This window comes from Amphiura filiformis, chromosome 6 (assembly GCF_039555335.1).
Source record: "Amphiura filiformis chromosome 6, Afil_fr2py, whole genome shotgun sequence".
NCBI lineage: Eukaryota > Metazoa > Echinodermata > Ophiuroidea > Amphilepidida > Amphiuridae > Amphiura > Amphiura filiformis.
This window is the reverse complement of record NC_092633.1, coordinates 42283233-42304122: the sequence shown is the minus strand read 5'-3', so window position 1 is coordinate 42304122 and position 20890 is coordinate 42283233. Positions and strand designations below refer to the sequence as shown.

General features: G+C 37.8%; 1 protein-coding gene across 3 annotated transcripts in view; it reads right to left on the bottom strand.

The window, feature by feature from the left end:
* The window catches only part of LOC140155434 (tripeptidyl-peptidase 2-like), a 100295-nt gene that overhangs the window by 27353 nt on the left and 52052 nt on the right, over positions 1-20890 (bottom strand). For all 3 annotated transcript variants that reach the window (XM_072178283.1, XM_072178284.1, XM_072178285.1), the window contains one exon: positions 14606-14745. In XM_072178283.1, coding sequence (XP_072034384.1) covers positions 14606-14745 — 140 coding nt within the window. The remainder of the gene's footprint in view (positions 1-14605; positions 14746-20890) is intronic.

The following is a 20890-nucleotide window of genomic DNA, read 5'->3' as shown; positions in this document are numbered from 1 at the left end:
CGGGGATTATGCATAACTGGGGCTCTATCTAATTGACTTCTTCAAATCAGGAATCACCTTCTAGCCTGTGTTAATGCAATCAGTAAATATGGGTGATAAATGGCGGGATTATGCATAACTGGGGCTCTATCTAATTGACTTCTTCAAATCAGGAATCACCTTCTAGCCTGTGTTAATGCAATCAGTAAATATGGGTGATAAATGGCGGGGATTATGCATAACTGGGGCTCTATCTAATTGGCTTCTTCAAATAAGGAATCACCTTCTAGCCTGTGTTAATGCAATCAGTAAATATGGGTGATAAATGGCGGGGATTATGCATAACTGGGGCTCTATCTAATTGACTTCTTCAAATAAGGAATCACCTTCTAGCCTGTGTTAATGCAATCAGTAAATATGGGTGATAAATGGCGGGATTATGCATAACTGGGGCTCTATCTAATTGACTTCTTCAAATCAGGAATCACCTTCTAGCCTGTGTTAATGCAATCAGTAAATATGGGTGATAAATGGCGGGGATTATGCATAACTGGGGCTCTATCTAATTGACTTCTTCAAATAAGGAATCACCTTCTAGCCTTTGTTAATGCAATCAGTAAATATGGGTGATAAATGGCGGGATTATGCATAACTGGGGCTCTATCTAATTGACTTCTTCAAATAAGGAATCACCTTCTAGCCTGTGTTAATGCAATCAGTAAATATGGGTGATAAATGGCGGGGATTATGCATAACTGGGGCTCTATCTAATTGACTTCTTCAAATAAGGAATCACCTTCTAGCCTGTGTTAATGCAATCAGTAAATATGGGTGATAAATGGCGGGATTATGCATAACTGGGGCTCTATCTAATTGACTTCTTCAAATCAGGAATCACCTTCTAGCCTGTGTTAATGCAATCAGTAAATATGGGTGATAAATGGCGGGGATTATGCATAACTGGGGCTCTATCTAATTGACTTCTTCAAATCAGGAATCACCTTCTAGCCTGTGTTAATGCAATCAGTAAATATGGGTGATAAATGGCGGGATTATGCATAACTGAGGCTCTATCTAATTGACTTCTTCAAATCAGGAATCACCTTCTAGCCTGTGTTAATGCAATCAGTAAATATGGGTGATAAATGGCGGGGATTATGCATAACTGGGGCTCTATCTAATTGACTTCTTCAAATCAGGAATCACCTTCTAGCCTGTGTTAATGCAATCAGTAAATATGGGTGATAAATGGCGGGATTATGCATAACTGGGGCTCTATCTAATTGACTTCTTCAAATCAGGAATCACCTTCTAGCCTGTGTTAATGCAATCAGTAAATATGGGTGATAAATGGCGGGGATTATGCATAACTGGGGCTCTATCTAATTGACTTCTTCAAATAAGGAATCACCTTCTAGCCTGTGTTAATGCAATCAGTAAATATGGGTGATAAATGGCGGGGATTATGCATAACTGGGGCTCTATCTAATTGACTTCTTCAAATAAGGAATCACCTTCTAGCCTGTGTTAATGCAATCAGTAAATATGGGTGATAAATGGCGGGGATTATGCATAACTGGGGCTCTATCTAATTGACTTCTTCAAATAAGGAATCACCTTCTAGCCTGTGTTAATGCAATCAGTAAATATGGGTGATAAATGGCGGGATTATGCATAACTGGGGCTCTATCTAATTGACTTCTTCAAATCAGGAATCACCTTCTAGCCTGTGTTAATGCAATCAGTAAATATGGGTGATAAATGGCGGGATTATGCATAACTGGGGCTCTATCTAATTGACTTCTTCAAATAAGGAATCACCTTCTAGCCTTTGTTAATGAAATCAGTAAATATGGGTGATAAATGGCGGGGATTATGCATAACTGGGGCTCTATCTAATTGACTTCTTCAAATAAGGAATCACCTTCTAGCCTGTGTTAATGCAATCAGTAAATATGGGTGATAAATGGCGGGATTATGCATAACTGGGGCTCTATCTAATTGACTTCTTCAAATCAGGAATCACCTTCTAGCCTGTGTTAATGCAATCAGTAAATATGGGTGATAAATGGCGGGGATTATGCATAACTGGGGCTCTATCTAATTGACTTCTTCAAATAAGGAATCACCTTCTAGCCTGTGTTAATGCAATCAGTAAATATGGGTGATAAATGGCGGGGATCTATCTAATTGACTTCTTCAAATCAGGAATCACCTTCTAGCCTGTGTTAATGCAATCAGTAAATATGGGTGATAAATGGCGGGGATTATGCATAACTGGGGCTCTATCTAATTGACTTCTTCAAATCAGGAATCACCTTCTAGCCTGTGTTAATGCAATCAGTAAATATGGGTGATAAATGGCGGGGATTATGCATAACTGGGGCTCTATCTAATTGACTTCTTCAAATAAGGAATCACCTTCTAGCCTGTGTTAATGCAATCAGTAAATATGGGTGATAAATGGCGGGGATTATGCATAACTGAGCCTCTATCTAATTGACTTCTTCAAATCAGGAATCACCTTCTAGCCTGTGTTAATGCAATCAGTAAATATGGGTGATAAATGGCGGGGATTATGCATAACTGGGGCTCTATCTAATTGACTTCTTCAAATAAGGAATCACCTTCTAGCCTGTGTTAATGCAATCAGTAAATATGGGTGATAAATGGCGGGGATTATGCATAACTGGGGCTCTATCTAATTGACTTCTTCAAATCAGGAATCACCTTCTAGCCTGTGTTAATGCAATCAGTAAATATGGGTGATAAATGGCGGGGATTATGCATAACTGGGGCTCTATCTAATTGACTTCTTCAAATCAGGAATCACCTTCTAGCCTGTGTTAATGCAATCAGTAAATATGGGTGATAAATGGCGGGGATTATGCATAACTGGGGCTCTATCTAATTGACTTCTTCAAATAAGGAATCACCTTCTAGCCTGTGTTAATGCAATCAGTAAATATGGGTGATAAATGGCGGGGATTATGCATAACTGGGGCTCTATCTAATTGACTTCTTCAAATAAGGAATCACCTTCTAGCCTGTGTTAATGCAATCAGTAAATATGGGTGATAAATGGCGGGATTATGCATAACTGGGGCTCTATCTAATTGACTTCTTCAAATAAGGAATCACCTTCTAGCCTGTGTTAAAGGTCCGTAACCCGATCGACAGCATCATCCCCGATTTTTTTTCATTGTTGATGAGGTTTTGGTATCACATAATAGATACTATTTTTCTCATTACTATCCTGAAATTTGACGCTCCAAGTCGATGTATTTCGGAGAAATCATGAATCACAGCGGTTTTACAGGTATACCAGTTTGTAAACAATAAAAATTACTCGGGATCATGGGAAGCGAAAAAAGCGAACTACGCTAAGTGCTGAGGAGACGGTCCGCCGTATATAATTAAAACAATTCCTTGATTATTTCAGTTGGTGAAATAGCTCAATTGGCTAAGCGCCGTTCTTTTACCCAAGAGGTACCCGGTTCAAAACCCGGTATCGGAAGGTTTTTCCTCTCCATTTTTAACCCAAACTTTTTATATTCATTTGAAATGTACATATTGCAAGGGGAAATATATTTTGTTTCCTTTTTTTCTGAAACGGTGCGAAAAAACCAAAAAACAAATATTTTCCGTTCAATACGGGCCGGGCATTGCAGCATGTCAGCATTAGTCATACTGAACGGGAATTGTTGTTGTTGCATGCCTACCCAGAATGCAATTCACGTATACAAGGTATTGGATTGCAAATTTGGCTATTTATTCACATTTACGCTGAAAATGCTCTCGCTTTTTTCACAAAGCAGCATAAAGGGGAGATATTTGATATTATTATGTAATTTTAAAGACAATCCATATCCAAAACCAATAGGGTTACCCCCTTTAATGCAATCAGTAAATATGGGTGATAAATGGCGGGATTATGCATAACTGGGGCTCTATCTAATTGACTTCTTCAAATCAGGAATCACCTTCTAGCCTGTGTTAATGCAATCAGTAAATATGGGTGATAAATGGCGGGGATTATGCATAACTGGGGCTCTATCTAATTGACTTCTTCAAATCAGGAATCACCTTCTAGCCTGTGTTAATGCAATCAGTAAATATGGGTGATAAATGGCGGGGATTATGCATAACTGGGGCTCTATCTAATTGACTTCTTCAAATCAGGAATCACCTTCTAGCCTGTGTTAATGCAATCAGTAAATATGGGTGATAAATGGCGGGGATTATGCATAACTGGGGCTCTATCTAATTGACTTCTTCAAATAAGGAATCACCTTCTAGCCTTTGTTAATGAAATCAGTAAATATGGGTGATAAATGGCGGGGATTATGCATAACTGGGGCTCTATCTAATTGACTTCTTCAAATAAGGAATCACCTTCTAGCCTGTGTTAATGCAATCAGTAAATATGGGTGATAAATGGCGGGGATTATGCATAACTGGGGCTCTATCTAATTGACTTCTTCAAATCAGGAATCACCTTCTAGCCTGTGTTAATGCAATCAGTAAATATGGGTGATAAATGGCGGGGATTATGCATAACTGGGGCTCTATCTAATTGACTTCTTCAAATAAGGAATCACCTTCTAGCCTGTGTTAATGCAATCAGTAAATATGGGTGATAAATGGCGGGGATTATGCATAACTGGGGCTCTATCTAATTGACTTCTTCAAATAAGGAATCACCTTCTAGCCTGTGTTAATGCAATCAGTAAATATGGGTGATAAATGGGGCGGGGATTATGCATAACTGGGGCTCTATCTAATTGACTTCTTCAAATCAGGAATCACCTTCTAGCCTGTGTTAATGCAATCAGTAAATATGGGTGATAAATGGCGGGGATTATGCATAACTGGGGCTCTATCTAATTGACTTCTTCAAATAAGGAATCACCTTCTAGCCTGTGTTAATGCAATCAGTAAATATGGGTGATAAATGGGGGATTATGCATAACTGGGGCTCTATCTAATTGACTTCTTCAAATAAGGAATCACCTTCTAGCCTGTGTTAATGCAATCAGTAAATATGGGTGATAAATGGCGGGGATTATGCATAACTGGGGCTCTATCTAATTGACTTCTTCAAATCAGGAATCACCTTCTAGCCTGTGTTAATGCAATCAGTAAATATGGGTGATAAATGGCGGGGATTATGCATAACTGGGGCTCTATCTAATTGACTTCTTCAAATCAGGAATCACCTTCTAGCCTGTGTTAATGCAATCAGTAAATATGGGTGATAAATGGCGGGGATTATGCATAACTGGGGCTCTATCTAATTGGCTTCTTCAAATAAGGAATCACCTTCTAGCCTGTGTTAATGCAATCAGTAAATATGGGTGATAAATGGCGGGGATTATGCATAACTGGGGCTCTATCTAATTGACTTCTTCAAATAAGGAATCACCTTCTAGCCTGTGTTAATGCAATCAGTAAATATGGGTGATAAATGGCGGGGATTATGCATAACTGGGGCTCTATCTAATTGACTTCTTCAAATCAGGAATCACCTTCTAGCCTGTGTTAATGCAATCAGTAAATATGGGTGATAAATGGCGGGATTATGCATAACTGGGGCTCTATCTAATTGACTTCTTCAAATAAGGAATCACCTTCTAGCCTTTGTTAATGCAATCAGTAAATATGGGTGATAAATGGCGGGATTATGCATAACTGGGGCTCTATCTAATTGACTTCTTCAAATAAGGAATCACCTTCTAGCCTGTGTTAATGCAATCAGTAAATATGGGTGATAAATGGCGGGGATTATGCATAACTGGGGCTCTATCTAATTGACTTCTTCAAATAAGGAATCACCTTCTAGCCTGTGTTAATGCAATCAGTAAATATGGGTGATAAATGGCGGGGATTATGCATAACTGGGGCTCTATCTAATTGACTTCTTCAAATCAGGAATCACCTTCTAGCCTGTGTTAATGCAATCAGTAAATATGGGTGATAAATGGCCGGGATTATGCATAACTGGGGCTCTATCTAATTGACTTCTTCAAATCAGGAATCACCTTCTAGCCTGTGTTAATGCAATCAGTAAATATGGGTGATAAATCGGGATTATGCATAACTGGGGCTCTATCTAATTGACTTCTTCAAATCAGGAATCACCTTCTAGCCTGTGTTAATGCAATCAGTAAATATGGGTGATAAATGGCGGGGATTATGCATAACTGGGGCTCTATCTAATTGACTTCTTCAAATAAGGAATCACCTTCTAGCCTGTGTTAATGCAATCAGTAAATATGGGTGATAAATGGCGGGATTATGCATAACTGAGCCTCTATCTAATTGACTTCTTCAAATCAGGAATCACCTTCTAGCCTGTGTTAATGCAATCAGTAAATATGGGTGATAAATGGCGGGGATTATGCATAACTGGGGCTCTATCTAATTGACTTCTTCAAATAAGGAATCACCTTCTAGCCTGTGTTAATGCAATCAGTAAATATGGGTGATAAATGGCGGGGATTATGCATAACTGGGGCTCTATCTAATTGACTTCTTCAAATCAGGAATCACCTTCTAGCCTGTGTTAATGCAATCAGTAAATATGGGTGATAAATGGCGGGGATTATGCATAACTGGGGCTCTATCTAATTGACTTCTTCAAATCAGGAATCACCTTCTAGCCTGTGTTAATGCAATCAGTAAATATGGGTGATAAATGGCGGGATTATGCATAACTGGGGCTCTATCTAATTGACTTCTTCAAATAAGGAATCACCTTCTAGCCTGTGTTAATGCAATCAGTAAATATGGGTGATAAATGGCGGGGATTATGCATAACTGGGGCTCTATCTAATTGACTTCTTCAAATAAGGAATCACCTTCTAGCCTGTGTTAATGCAATCAGTAAATATGGGTGATAAATGGCGGGATTATGCATAACTGGGGCTCTATCTAATTGACTTCTTCAAATAAGGAATCACCTTCTAGCCTGTGTTAAAGGTCCGTAACCCGATCGACAGCATCATCCCCGATTTTTTCATTGTTGATGAGGTTTTGGTATCACATAATAGATACTATTTTTCTCATTACTATCCTGAAATTTGACGCCCAAGTCGATGTATTTCGGAGAAATCATGAATCACAGCGGTTTTTACAGGTATACCAGTTTGTAAACAATAAAAATTACTTCGGATCATGGGAAGAAAAAAGCGAACTACGCTAAGTGCTGAGGAGACGGTCCGCCGTATATAATTAAAACAATTCCTTGATTATTTCAGTTGGTGAAATAGCTCAATTGGCTAGCGCCGTTCTTTTACCCAAGAGGTACCCGGTTCAAAACCCGTATCGGAAGGTTTTTCCTCTCCATTTTTAACCCAAACTTTTTATATTCATTTGAAATGTACATATTGCAAGGGGAAATATATTTTGTTTCCTTTTTTCTGAAACGGTACGAAAAACCAAAAAACAAATATTTTCCGTTCAATACGGGCCGGGCATTGCAGCATGTCAGCATTCGTCATACTGAACGGGAATTGTTGTTGTTGCATGCCTACCCAGAATGCAATTCACGATACAAGGTATTGGATTGCAAATTTGGCTATTTATTCACATTTACGCTGAAAATGCTCTCGTTTTTCACAAAGCAGCATAAAGGGGAGATATTTGATATTATTATGTAATTTTAAAGACAATCCATATCCAAAACCAATAGGGTTACCCCCTTTAATGCAATCAGTAAATATGGGTGATAAATGGCGGGGATTATGCATAACTGGGGCTCTATCTAATTGACTTCTTCAAATCAGGAATCACCTTCTAGCCTGTGTTAATGCAATCAGTAAATATGGGTGATAAATGGCGGGATTATGCATAACTGGGGCTCTATCTAATTGACTTCTTCAAATCAGGAATCACCTTCTAGCCTGTGTTAATGCAATCAGTAAATATGGGTGATAAATGGCGGGATTATGCATAACTGGGGCTCTATCTAATTGACTTCTTCAAATCAGGAATCACCTTCTAGCCTGTGTTAATGCAATCAGTAAATATGGGTGATAAATGGCGGGGATTATGCATAACTGGGGCTCTATCTAATTGACTTCTTCAAATAAGGAATCACCTTCTAGCCTTTGTTAATGAAATCAGTAAATATGGGTGATAAATGGCGGGGATTATGCATAACTGGGGCTCTATCTAATTGACTTCTTCAAATAAGGAATCACCTTCTAGCCTGTGTTAATGCAATCAGTAAATATGGGTGATAAATGCCCGGGATTATGCATAACTGGGGCTCTATCTAATTGACTTCTTCAAATCAGGAATCACCTTCTAGCCTGTGTTAATGCAATCAGTAAATATGGGTGATAAATGGCGGGGATTATGCATAACTGGGGCTCTATCTAATTGACTTCTTCAAATAAGGAATCACCTTCTAGCCTGTGTTAATGCAATCAGTAAATATGGGTGATAAATGGCGGGATTATGCATAACTGGGGCTCTATCTAATTGACTTCTTCAAATAAGGAATCACCTTCTAGCCTGTGTTAATGCAATCAGTAAATATGGGTGATAAATGGCGGGATTATGCATAACTGGGGCTCTATCTAATTGACTTCTTCAAATCAGGAATCACCTTCTAGCCTGTGTTAATGCAATCAGTAAATATGGGTGATAAATGGCGGGATTATGCATAACTGGGGCTCTATCTAATTGACTTCTTCAAATAAGGAATCACCTTCTAGCCTGTGTTAATGCAATCAGTAAATATGGGTGATAAATGGCGGGGATTATGCATAACTGGGGCTCTATCTAATTGACTTCTTCAAATAAGGAATCACCTTCTAGCCTGTGTTAATGCAATCAGTAAATATGGGTGATAAATGGCGGGATTATGCATAACTGGGGCTCTATCTAATTGACTTCTTCAAATCAGGAATCACCTTCTAGCCTGTGTTAATGCAATCAGTAAATATGGGTGATAAATGGCGGGATTATGCATAACTGGGGCTCTATCTAATTGACTTCTTCAAATCAGGAATCACCTTCTAGCCTGTGTTAATGCAATCAGTAAATATGGGTGATAAATGGCGGGATTATGCATAACTGGGGCTCTATCTAATTGGCTTCTTCAAATAAGGAATCACCTTCTAGCCTGTGTTAATGCAATCAGTAAATATGGGTGATAAATGGCGGGGATTATGCATAACTGGGGCTCTATCTAATTGACTTCTTCAAATAAGGAATCACCTTCTAGCCTGTGTTAATGCAATCAGTAAATATGGGTGATAAATGGCGGGGATTATGCATAACTGGGGCTCTATCTAATTGACTTCTTCAAATCAGGAATCACCTTCTAGCCTGTGTTAATGCAATCAGTAAATATGGGTGATAAATGGCGGGGATTATGCATAACTGGGGCTCTATCTAATTGACTTCTTCAAATAAGGAATCACCTTCTAGCCTTTGTTAATGCAATCAGTAAATATGGGTGATAAATGGCGGGGGATTATGCATAACTGGGGCTCTATCTAATTGACTTCTTCAAATAAGGAATCACCTTCTAGCCTGTGTTAATGCAATCAGTAAATATGGGTGATAAATGGCGGGGATTATGCATAACTGGGGCTCTATCTAATTGACTTCTTCAAATAAGGAATCACCTTCTAGCCTGTGTTAATGCAATCAGTAAATATGGGTGATAAATGGCGGGGATTATGCATAACTGGGGCTCTATCTAATTGACTTCTTCAAATCAGGAATCACCTTCTAGCCTGTGTTAATGCAATCAGTAAATATGGGTGATAAATGGCGGGGATTATGCATAACTGGGGCTCTATCTAATTGACTTCTTCAAATCAGGAATCACCTTCTAGCCTGTGTTAATGCAATCAGTAAATATGGGTATAGGATTATGCTAACTGGGGCTCTATCTAATTGACTTCTTCAAATCAGGAATCACCTTCTAGCCTGTGTTAATGCAATCAGTAAATATGGGTGATAAATGGCGGGATTATGCATAACTGGGGCTCTATCTAATTGACTTCTTCAAATAAGGAATCACCTTCTAGCCTGTGTTAATGCAATCAGTAAATATGGGTGATAAATGGCGGGATTATGCATAACTGAGCCTCTATCTAATTGACTTCTTCAAATCAGGAATCACCTTCTAGCCTGTGTTAATGCAATCAGTAAATATGGGTGATAAATGGCGGGGATTATGCATAACTGGGGCTCTATCTAATTGACTTCTTCAAATAAGGAATCACCTTCTAGCCTGTGTTAATGCAATCAGTAAATATGGGTGATAAATGACGGGGATTATGCATAACTGGGGCTCTATCTAATTGACTTCTTCAAATCAGGAATCACCTTCTAGCCTGTGTTAATGCAATCAGTAAATATGGGTGATAAATGGCGGGATTATGCATAACTGGGGCTCTATCTAATTGACTTCTTCAAATCAGGAATCACCTTCTAGCCTGTGTTAATGCAATCAGTAAATATGGGTGATAAATGGCGGGATTATGCATAACTGGGGCTCTATCTAATTGACTTCTTCAAATAAGGAATCACCTTCTAGCCTGTGTTAATGCAATCAGTAAATATGGGTGATAAATGGGGGATTATGCATAACTGGGGCTCTATCTAATTGACTTCTTCAAATAAGGAATCACCTTCTAGCCTGTGTTAATGCAATCAGTAAATATGGGTGATAAATGGCGGGATTATGCATAACTGGGGCTCTATCTAATTGACTTCTTCAAATAAGGAATCACCTTCTAGCCTGTGTTAAAGGTCCGTAACCCGATCGACAGCATCATCCCCGATTTTTTCATTGTTGATGAGGTTTTGGTATCACATAATAGATACTATTTTTCTCATTACTATCCTGAAATTTGACGCTCCAAGTCGATGTATTTCGGAGAAATCATGAATCACAGCGGTTTTTACAGGTATACCAGTTTGTAAACAATAAAATTACTTCGGATCATGGGAAGAGAAAAAGCGAACTACGCTAAGTGCTGAGGAGACGGTCCCCGTATATAATTAAAACAATTCCTTGATTATTTCAGTTGGTGAAATAGCTCAATTGGCTAGCGCTACCGTTCTTTTACCCAAGAGGTACCCGGTTCAAAACCCGGTATCGGAAGGTTTTTCCTCTCCATTTTAACCCAAACTTTTTATATTCATTTGAAATGTACATATTGCAAGGGGAAATATATTTTGTTTCCTTTTTTTCTGAAACAGTACGAAAAAACCAAAAAACAAATATTTTCCGTTCAATACGGGCCGGGCATTGCAGCATGTCAGCATTAGTCATAAGAGCGGGAATGGGTGTTGTGGCATGCCTACCCAGAATGCAATTCACGTATACAAGGTATTGGATTGCAAATTTGGCTATTTATTCACACTTACGCTGAAAATGCTCTCGTTTTTTCACAAAGCAGCATAAAGGGGGAGATATTTGATATTATTATGTAATTTTAAAGACAATCCATATCCAAAACCAATAGGGTTACCCCCCTTTAATGCAATCAGTAAATATGGGTGATAAATGGCGGGGATTATGCATAACTGGGGCTCTATCTAATTGACTTCTTCAAATCAGGAATCACCTTCTAGCCTGTGTTAATGCAATCAGTAAATATGGGTGATAAATGGCGGGGATTATGCATAACTGGGGCTCTATCTAATTGACTTCTTCAAATCAGGAATCACCTTCTAGCCTGTGTTAATGCAATCAGTAAATATGGGTGATAAATGGCGGGATTATGCATAACTGGGGCTCTATCTAATTGACTTCTTCAAATCAGGAATCACCTTCTAGCCTGTGTTAATGCAATCAGTAAATATGGGTGATAAATGGAGGGGATTATGCATAACTGGGGCTCTATCTAATTGACTTCTTCAAATAAGGAATCACCTTCTAGCCTTTGTTAATGAAATCAGTAAATATGGGTGATAAATGGCGGGATTATGCATAACTGGGGCTCTATCTAATTGACTTCTTCAAATAAGGAATCACCTTCTAGCCTGTGTTAATGCAATCAGTAAATATGGGTGATAAATGGCGGGGATTATGCATAACTGGGGCTCTATCTAATTGACTTCTTCAAATCAGGAATCACCTTCTAGCCTGTGTTAATGCAATCAGTAAATATGGGTGATAAATGGCGGGGATTATGCATAACTGGGGCTCTATCTAATTGACTTCTTCAAATAAGGAATCACCTTCTAGCCTGTGTTAATGCAATCAGTAAATATGGGTGATAAATGGGGATTATGCATAACTGGGGCTCTATCTAATTGACTTCTTCAAATAAGGAATCACCTTCTAGCCTGTGTTAATGCAATCAGTAAATATGGGTGATAAATGGCGGGGATTATGCATAACTGGGGCTCTATCTAATTGACTTCTTCAAATCAGGAATCACCTTCTAGCCTGTGTTAATGCAATCGGGGATTATGCATAACTGGGGCTCTATCTAATTGACTTCTTCAAATAAGGAATCACCTTCTAGCCTGTGTTAATGCAATCAGTAAATATGGGTGATAAATGGCTGGGATTATGCATAACTGGGGCTCTATCTAATTGACTTCTTCAAATAAGGAATCACCTTCTAGCCTGTGTTAATGCAATCAGTAAATATGGGTGATAAATGGCGGGATTATGCATAACTGGGGCTCTATCTAATTGACTTCTTCAAATCAGGAATCACCTTCTAGCCTGTGTTAATGCAATCAGTAAATATGGGTGATAAATGGCGGGGATTATGCATAACTGGGGCTCTATCTAATTGACTTCTTCAAATCAGGAATCACCTTCTAGCCTGTGTTAATGCAATCAGTAAATATGGGTGATAAATGGGGGATTATGCATAACTGGGGCTCTATCTAATTGGCTTCTTCAAATAAGGAATCACCTTCTAGCCTGTGTTAATGCAATCAGTAAATATGGGTGATAAATGGCGGGGATTATGCATAACTGGGGCTCTATCTAATTGACTTCTTCAATAAGGAATCACCTTCTAGCCTGTGTTAATGCAATCAGTAAATATGGGTGATAAATGGCGGGGATTATGCATAACTGGGGCTCTATCTAATTGACTTCTTCAAATCAGGAATCACCTTCTAGCCTGTGTTAATGCAATCAGTAAATATGGGTGATAAATGGGGGATTATGCATAACTGGGGCTCTATCTAATTGACTTCTTCAAATAAGGAATCACCTTCTAGCCTTTGTTAATGCAATCAGTAAATATGGGTGATAAATGGCGGGGATTATGCATAACTGGGGCTCTATCTAATTGACTTCTTCAAATAAGGAATCACCTTCTAGCCTGTGTTAATGCAATCAGTAAATATGGGTGATAAATGGCGGGGATTATGCATAACTGGGGCCTCTATCTAATTGACTTCTTCAAATCAGGAATCACCTTCTAGCCTGTGTTAATGCAATCAGTAAATATGGGTGATAAATGGCGGGGATTATGCATAACTGGGGCTCTATCTAATTGACTTCTTCAAATCAGGAATCACCTTCTAGCCTGTGTTAATGCAATCAGTAAATATGGGTGATAAATGGCGGGGATTATGCATAACTGGGGCTCTATCTAATTGACTTCTTCAAATAAGGAATCACCTTCTAGCCTGTGTTAATGCAATCAGTAAATATGGGTGATAAATGGCGGGGATTATGCATAACTGGGGCTCTATCTAATTGACTTCTTCAAATAAGGAATCACCTTCAAGTGTTGATGGGATTAGTGAATATATGTGTGATAAATGAAAGGGAATTGTGCTTAAAGCCATAATATGTGATTTGCTCCACAGCGATGGATGCCCTCAATTTTTTCAATGAATATGCATGATAAATGGGAGTGAAAAACAATGGCAGCACCAAGATATTGTTTTCGGTTGAAGGGGGAGGCCAAGGTGAAATCTGACGAAGGGACGGGGGGCAGTTTTTTGCCCCAAAAGTGGGATTTTCAAATATATATACATAAAGATGCTTGACTGCGCTATATCTCATTTAATTCCTAAAATCCCCTTTATGCCTACAGTACATGTTAAAAGCACTTTTGCCTAACTCAAACACTGAAGAAAAAAAAAAAGGTTGGGCTTGCCAGTAGGGCGATTCTGATTTGAAATTTCAGTGTTGGGATTAGCCAGGGTTACGTCAGGATAATGTGGTGTCACGTATGTTAGTAATAGCGCCCCCACTACAACACTTAGTTACCCGGTCAAAGGTTGTTACCAGGCAGGCGGCCAACTTAGGGCTACCAAATAAATCATATCTTGACATGAACTCTATCCGCTTGTCTCTGTCGCCTTTTATCGATATTTATTTAACTCATTTTGAAGTTAAGCTGAATTTATACTCGATAGAGTGATTCTCTCTGTTTACTTTCATTTTCAGAGCGTTGAGCCGATCGATTGATACCCATTACTTTGGCAAAAATGATGTCCTTGTCGCCAATATTATGTATTTAGATGGGAATTACCAACCAGTGGTATAGAATCCAATGATTAGCAGAAGGTCAAAGGCAACATCTTGGGTGATATGTGATCCATGTTAACTTGCAGGGATGGGCATATTGATTATTCCTGATATATCACACTTGCCCATGGGGTTAACACTTACTTTGATATCCAGTTGATCTTGAGATCTCGCAGCGCTTCTTGGAATTCATCTTCTTTGGTCTTCTCTTTTGGTTTCTCAGCTTTAGGTGTGTGTGGTTTATGTGGTGTTTGAGTCAGTACATAGATGAATGGATAGGAGTCCTGCACAAGTACAAAGATGCATATCACACATGCAGTCAGATCTATGTGTGCAAGATTTTGGATATATCTTCCACAGAAGGAGTATGTTTTTCAAATGTAATTGGTCAAAGTTAATCATTTTGAAACCCATACTCCCCCTGTATTATGGCTTTACCCATATCTTCCACAACTGGAGTGAGTATTTCAAATGAAAGTTACCCAATTGTCTGTTGTATTCAAAACTCATACCCCCTCTGTTGAAGACTTAGCTAAATCTTCCACAGGGGTAGTGTGGATTTTAAATGGAATAGCCCAATGGCTCATATTCACTTTTACTCGGATAATACAAGTACAAGTGATGTTCCTATATCGATATATTCAATTACTTTCATAACTAAACCAACTCAATATAGTGTGTCTTGTCTCGTAGACATCTCAAGTTGAGAGTAACGCTATGTTAGATTTTGCAGCAAAAGTTTCGAATCGTGCCCTAACCTAATCCTGTGCGGCATGTACACATGTGTACAAGAGCGATATATTTGTATGCTGGCAACACAACCACATAAACACACTGATGGTACTCTCAACAGCTCTTCTTCCTATATGCACTGTACCTCAATTTTTTAGTATTGTTGCACAGGTTTTACGTGCATAGTTTACCTATGCTCTCAACTTGAGATGAGACTGAGTATAGAACAGGCATGAGCATATACTGCACAATGCACTTCAGTGTGTCACTGCATGAGTGTATCAACAGGCATGTGGTGAAAAGAGCACAACAGTAGAAATTTACATTGTTAGAATCACAATTCCTTTACTTGATTTGACATGTGCATGATCAGAAAATCAGTTGCATAAAACAAATCAAACTTAATTAAGTAATACAAACAAAAACTTGATGCGGACAACATGGGTGTGTGTGCACAAATGATATACAGCAAGTCTTCTTTAAAAAAAAAACAGGTCCAGATTTTGATGGCTTTGTGTCCTTGTTTCAGTCTTGTGCTTTTAAACTCTGAAATATATTGACTTATCACATCCTGCCATCTAAAGGAGAAACACAAGTCATGAACAGAGACAAGGGGCCATTTTCTAAGTCACTTCTATGACACTATCATCACAATGAGTATTATGCCCTCAACAGGCCAAAGTTTGCCAGGAAAGATGTTGGGGTCAAAGTTCAACACTTCGACACTTTTAGTGAAATTTGACTACTTTGGTTTTGAAAAATGATCATTGTAAACTAAGGCAAGGCTTTTCAGGTAGCTCGTGGGTGCCCGCACCAGATTATATTACCCGAGCAGGAAATCCCCTGCCCGGGTCCCCGAAATTTCCATTTTTGGGGGGTTTCGGAGTAGCCCTGGACCTAGAGCTAAATGCAAGGATCATTCATGGTTGACTTACAATTTTTTATTTTTTTTTGCAATTTCAGGTACCTGATTATCCGCCTGAAAAATGTGTCGGGTATACGGGTACAAAATTACATGAAAATCCCTGCATTACTGTAAACTGAGAAATACAAGTCTAGGTATTTAAGGATGTAACTGATAGTACAAAAGAATGTGCAACATATAGTCAGATGGTAGACAGTGTTAACATCAATTTGGTGAGTTATTTAGCAAATTTGACAGCAATACACTAAGCAGTGTTCCATGATTATGATGCAATGACATATTTAATTAGCTTCACCGTTCACATGAGCTATCAACCTAAAGTATAGAATTTTACTGATGCTCTATTGTATTAATCCTAGAAACTTTTATTGGTGTATTCTGATTTAACAATTGGGAAGTAAAATTATATATCAATAGGAGGGGGGGAAGACAAAAAAATTTCATTAGTAACTATGGTCTCAACATCATTCCCCCCTCTAGCAATTAATTTTTTTCTGAAATAGCGCCCCATATATTTCTATATAAAATTGTGTATATTTGTGCAGTACGTTTTTAAGATTTTGTACATGTTGGACTTTGAACTTTTCATTTGAAAGGCACGCAAAGTGTGTGAACACACGATATACTTGCTACCTGGCCACGACTTACTATACTGATGATAAGTCTGGTCCTAATATTTCAAAAGACAAGATGGACGCACAGGTATGAATCTTGACCAAGTATATCATGGTTCATAAATAAAACTTGATTACGCTCAATAAATGACATCATCACATTAGCATTTGGAATGAGTCTATTCTCTGTGGTTTAGTAACGACAAATTTGAATGAAATAAAAAGTGAATGTGCTATTCCAGTTGAAATCTATATACCCCCCATGGAAGACATAACCTTACTCTCCCACTCAGGGAGTGCACATTTCAAATGGAGTCACCCATTCAGGAAACCCTACATGAAATTCACACTCCCTGTGTGGGAGATTTAGGTGGAACTAATAACTAAGGGTACATTGTGTTTTTTCAGAGCGACTAATCTCATATTCCATAAACCACATCCTTGTATTGGGCTGTTCCCATTAAAATTCATATTCCCCCTGTGAATAATTTGGAGATATCTCCCACAGGATGAATTTCAAATGGAATGAACATATAGGCAGCTCCATTAGAATTTCATACATCCCTCTGAGAAAGATTGAACCTGAATCTTCCACGGCAGGAGAGTAGAGTTTTAAATGGAGCTGCTAATGTAGCCAAAAAGTACTTTTTAGGGTTTGATGCTTCAAAATGGTATATTTTCTCTCATTATATGACATTTTTTTTTTTTTTTTACCAAAATTCATACGCAGTAGTAAGGGTAGTTTTTCTTTGGTAGGCACGATATGTGTGTATCGTGTCTAGGGTGTCAAAAACATGAAAAATTGGAAAAAAGGGTAGCAAAATTGCAATTGCTAATATGCAGAAATGAAATTTAAGGTATGAAATTTGATGCAAGGAATAAAATCCCTGTTTAGGGTGTGAAAACAGGCACGTGTTACCTGTTTAGGATATCGTTTTTCAAAAGTTGATTATCGCGGATGGTGTACAGGCCAGAATGGGAGTGACCCCCAGGCTAATTGAGAAGACAAATTGCCAACGATGAAAACACAAATATTTGTATGTGAATAAAGATTAATATTTTACAGTATATCACAATAAACCTTTTCAGGTGGACCTTTACTAAAAGTATTTTTATTTATACTGATTATGTATGATTTTTTCCCACACGCAACATCTGTCTGAACTAATTTCCCATCAGCTGCTGAAAAAGGTCAAAATTATTGTCAGTTTTTGACTCAAGACGCAAGCTAGTATCTCAAAGCGCAAACTAACGACTATCATATCTGTTAAAAATATATATTCAAGTGCAAGAGGCCACATCTGGTTTCTTTATACAAAATCATTTACGGGAGATATTCATCATTTTCAAACCTGGTATCCAAAGATTTATCATCTGAATATCAATCGTGCATAGCACATCCACGTGTATCGATCCCGTGTATTCATTTCAGTGTCTCTTGCTGTATAGTGTAATTATTAACCGGGCGATGTTGGTGTGTTGTGTGGGTCATGTCTTACACAGAGGGTGTATGGATTTCAACTGGAATTGCCCAATGACGCCCAAGTGCTTGGTGAGTTTATGAACACTACATATCAATCATTATACTTGCTATCTTATAAACATCAAAACAATGTTATGCATAAATGTCATAATACTATTTATTACAATGTTTTTCCCAACATATGGGAAAGTTTTTATTTATTTTAAAACATTAATTTTCAGTGCTTAAAGGGACCATTGAAAGAAAATATTATTTGGCCACAAAATAAAGCCCATAATACATAGAATCAATATCTAAAACAATTGAAGAACTAACTATTTTAGAAATAAAATACAATACCCCCTTCCGACGCTACATCGCGCGTCATTTATCAAAATAGAAAATTGGGCGCTTTCGCGATGACGTCATTGTGGTTACGCTTCTGTGTTGCGTTGACATTTTTGCCGGGACAAGTTGACAACAGCGATCGCGATTGATCTAAATATCAAATGCAATAATACAACCACTTTTATCAAAAAGAAAAAGTGGAGGGCCTTTTTATTTATCATTTATTATTTTAAAACAATGCAAATCGATCATTTATGTACAATATTCCCGGAATGATTAGGTCTAGTTGTGTCACTTGTAGAGGAGGATGATAGGATCGAGGCTCTTGTTATTTGATGGTTCTCTGCGAGAATGATTAAAACAAAGCCTGTAAATTGAAATGCTTATTGGACAGAAGCAAATCTAATCAATTTACAATAATTATTAACTTTGAAACATTAAGAAAAAAGGGTTATTCCTCAAATAAAGAAAATAGCTTGAACATTTCAGAATCCCTCAATGAAAATGCCCTGCAAACCGAAGCGGGCGGGGGCGATCAACTGATCATCATCAAGCATGCAGCTTAATTCTTATTTTACTTATTCATAATTCAACCCCCGATCAACATGACCAAGATGATTCCGACGACTTTATGTAGGCCCTACATGACATGTATAAAACTAATTATGAGTATGATAGTGACGATGACGAAGGGGATATCTAATTCTGTGGCCGCAACACATAAATTGCAGATGATGTACCGCCGCGAGCAACTCTCGTGCCTAGCTGGGCCCGGAGATATAAGCCTATATATCTTATTTAAATTTTGGCGTACCTTAAATATTCAAGAGAGGATTATTTTCCACAAGACCTGACACGTTTTTCAATTGGTAAAAAAGTTTAAGTTAAACTTTCAAAACTGCTTATTTTCATACCTCAACATGCTAAAGTAGGCCTGGGAGGTAGACTTATTAGGCCTGAAGAAATTATATAGTCGCATGTCATGGGCTAACCCGAAACATCATATGGGCTTCCTGTTCCTATCCGATATTTCAGAGTAGGGCCTAAATAGAAGTAAAGAGTTGCTATATGGTCATTTTCACGGTAAAGGGTGTAACTTTGGATTTTTAACATTTTAATCCGTAGTGTTCTAATAAAGCCACAGAATTCCATCATTTTTGGCCACATAAGTCATCTAGTTAGCAGCTACCTTGGGTAGCATAATCAGCTTTGGGAGTTACTGCGTTCAGTTTTAGCAGGCTTAAATGTACTTAATATTGCCATTTTGAAAAACTATAAAAACAGTAACATTTTTGTAAAACCCTGTGTTTTCTTCAGTTAGTTCATGGATAATTTTTCTTATCCTGAAAGTACAGTCATATGTTCAGTAAACACTGCCACATTAGATTTAATTGTGAACGGCCCTGTATTTTTGAGAACCGGACTTGATATTTATCGTTTCGAGGCTTCATTTTCCGTTAACAATTGTTAACAAACTTTGTGGGTGTAGCTTTGGTTCATAATTCTTGGTTATTTCTTCACTTCTTCTTGATTCATAACAGTTGTTATCTTAACTTGAAATGGGTAACAAAATTAGCCGATTTGCAAGCTTTTAAAATTTTTATAAAATCTTGACTTCAAATAGCCGCTTTTTCCGTTAACTTTTTGAAGCCTCCGAAACAAACTGTTCAGCAAGCTTGTGCAAATATAAATAAAAGAGCTCATCCAATCTATTTATTAAAATGTAGCAAACTAGATCCTCAAGTCACATGTTTTTAAATCGTGGAGATATATATCACCGTTTGAAAATGGGACCCAATACAAACTTTCCGTTAACAATTGAAGCCTCCGAAACAAATGAAGCCTCCGAAACAACAGTAAACTTAATTATCATCTATGCATATCTAAATTGGTGTGTTTCATACTGATATCTGCATTGTAATTATTACTTGATATGTGCAGAATGTCATAAATTTAAAAAAAAATTGACATTATGGTTAATGTTTGAAAATTATACTGATACCTTAAAAAGCCTGTTTCGGAGGCTTCACGTGCAAAAAACACCATACTTAACAAATGGGTGAAAAAATTAATGTGTGATAAATCTACAATATCTGCCGTGATAGAATCATTGATTCAATACACACAAGAAAATAACAGCTTAGATGATCCCAACACTGTTGTTTTCAAAAAATTACTTCTGCAATGTTTAACAATTGTTAACATGAAGCCTCCGAAACAAAAAAAATGACTTGCTGTGATAATTTAATTTTTGTCACAACTGAAATTCAATACTTAGAAGCAAAGCATGAAAATTGGTAATTGTGATATTTTTTACCTATTTTTTATGTCAACTTGTAGTAGTTAGC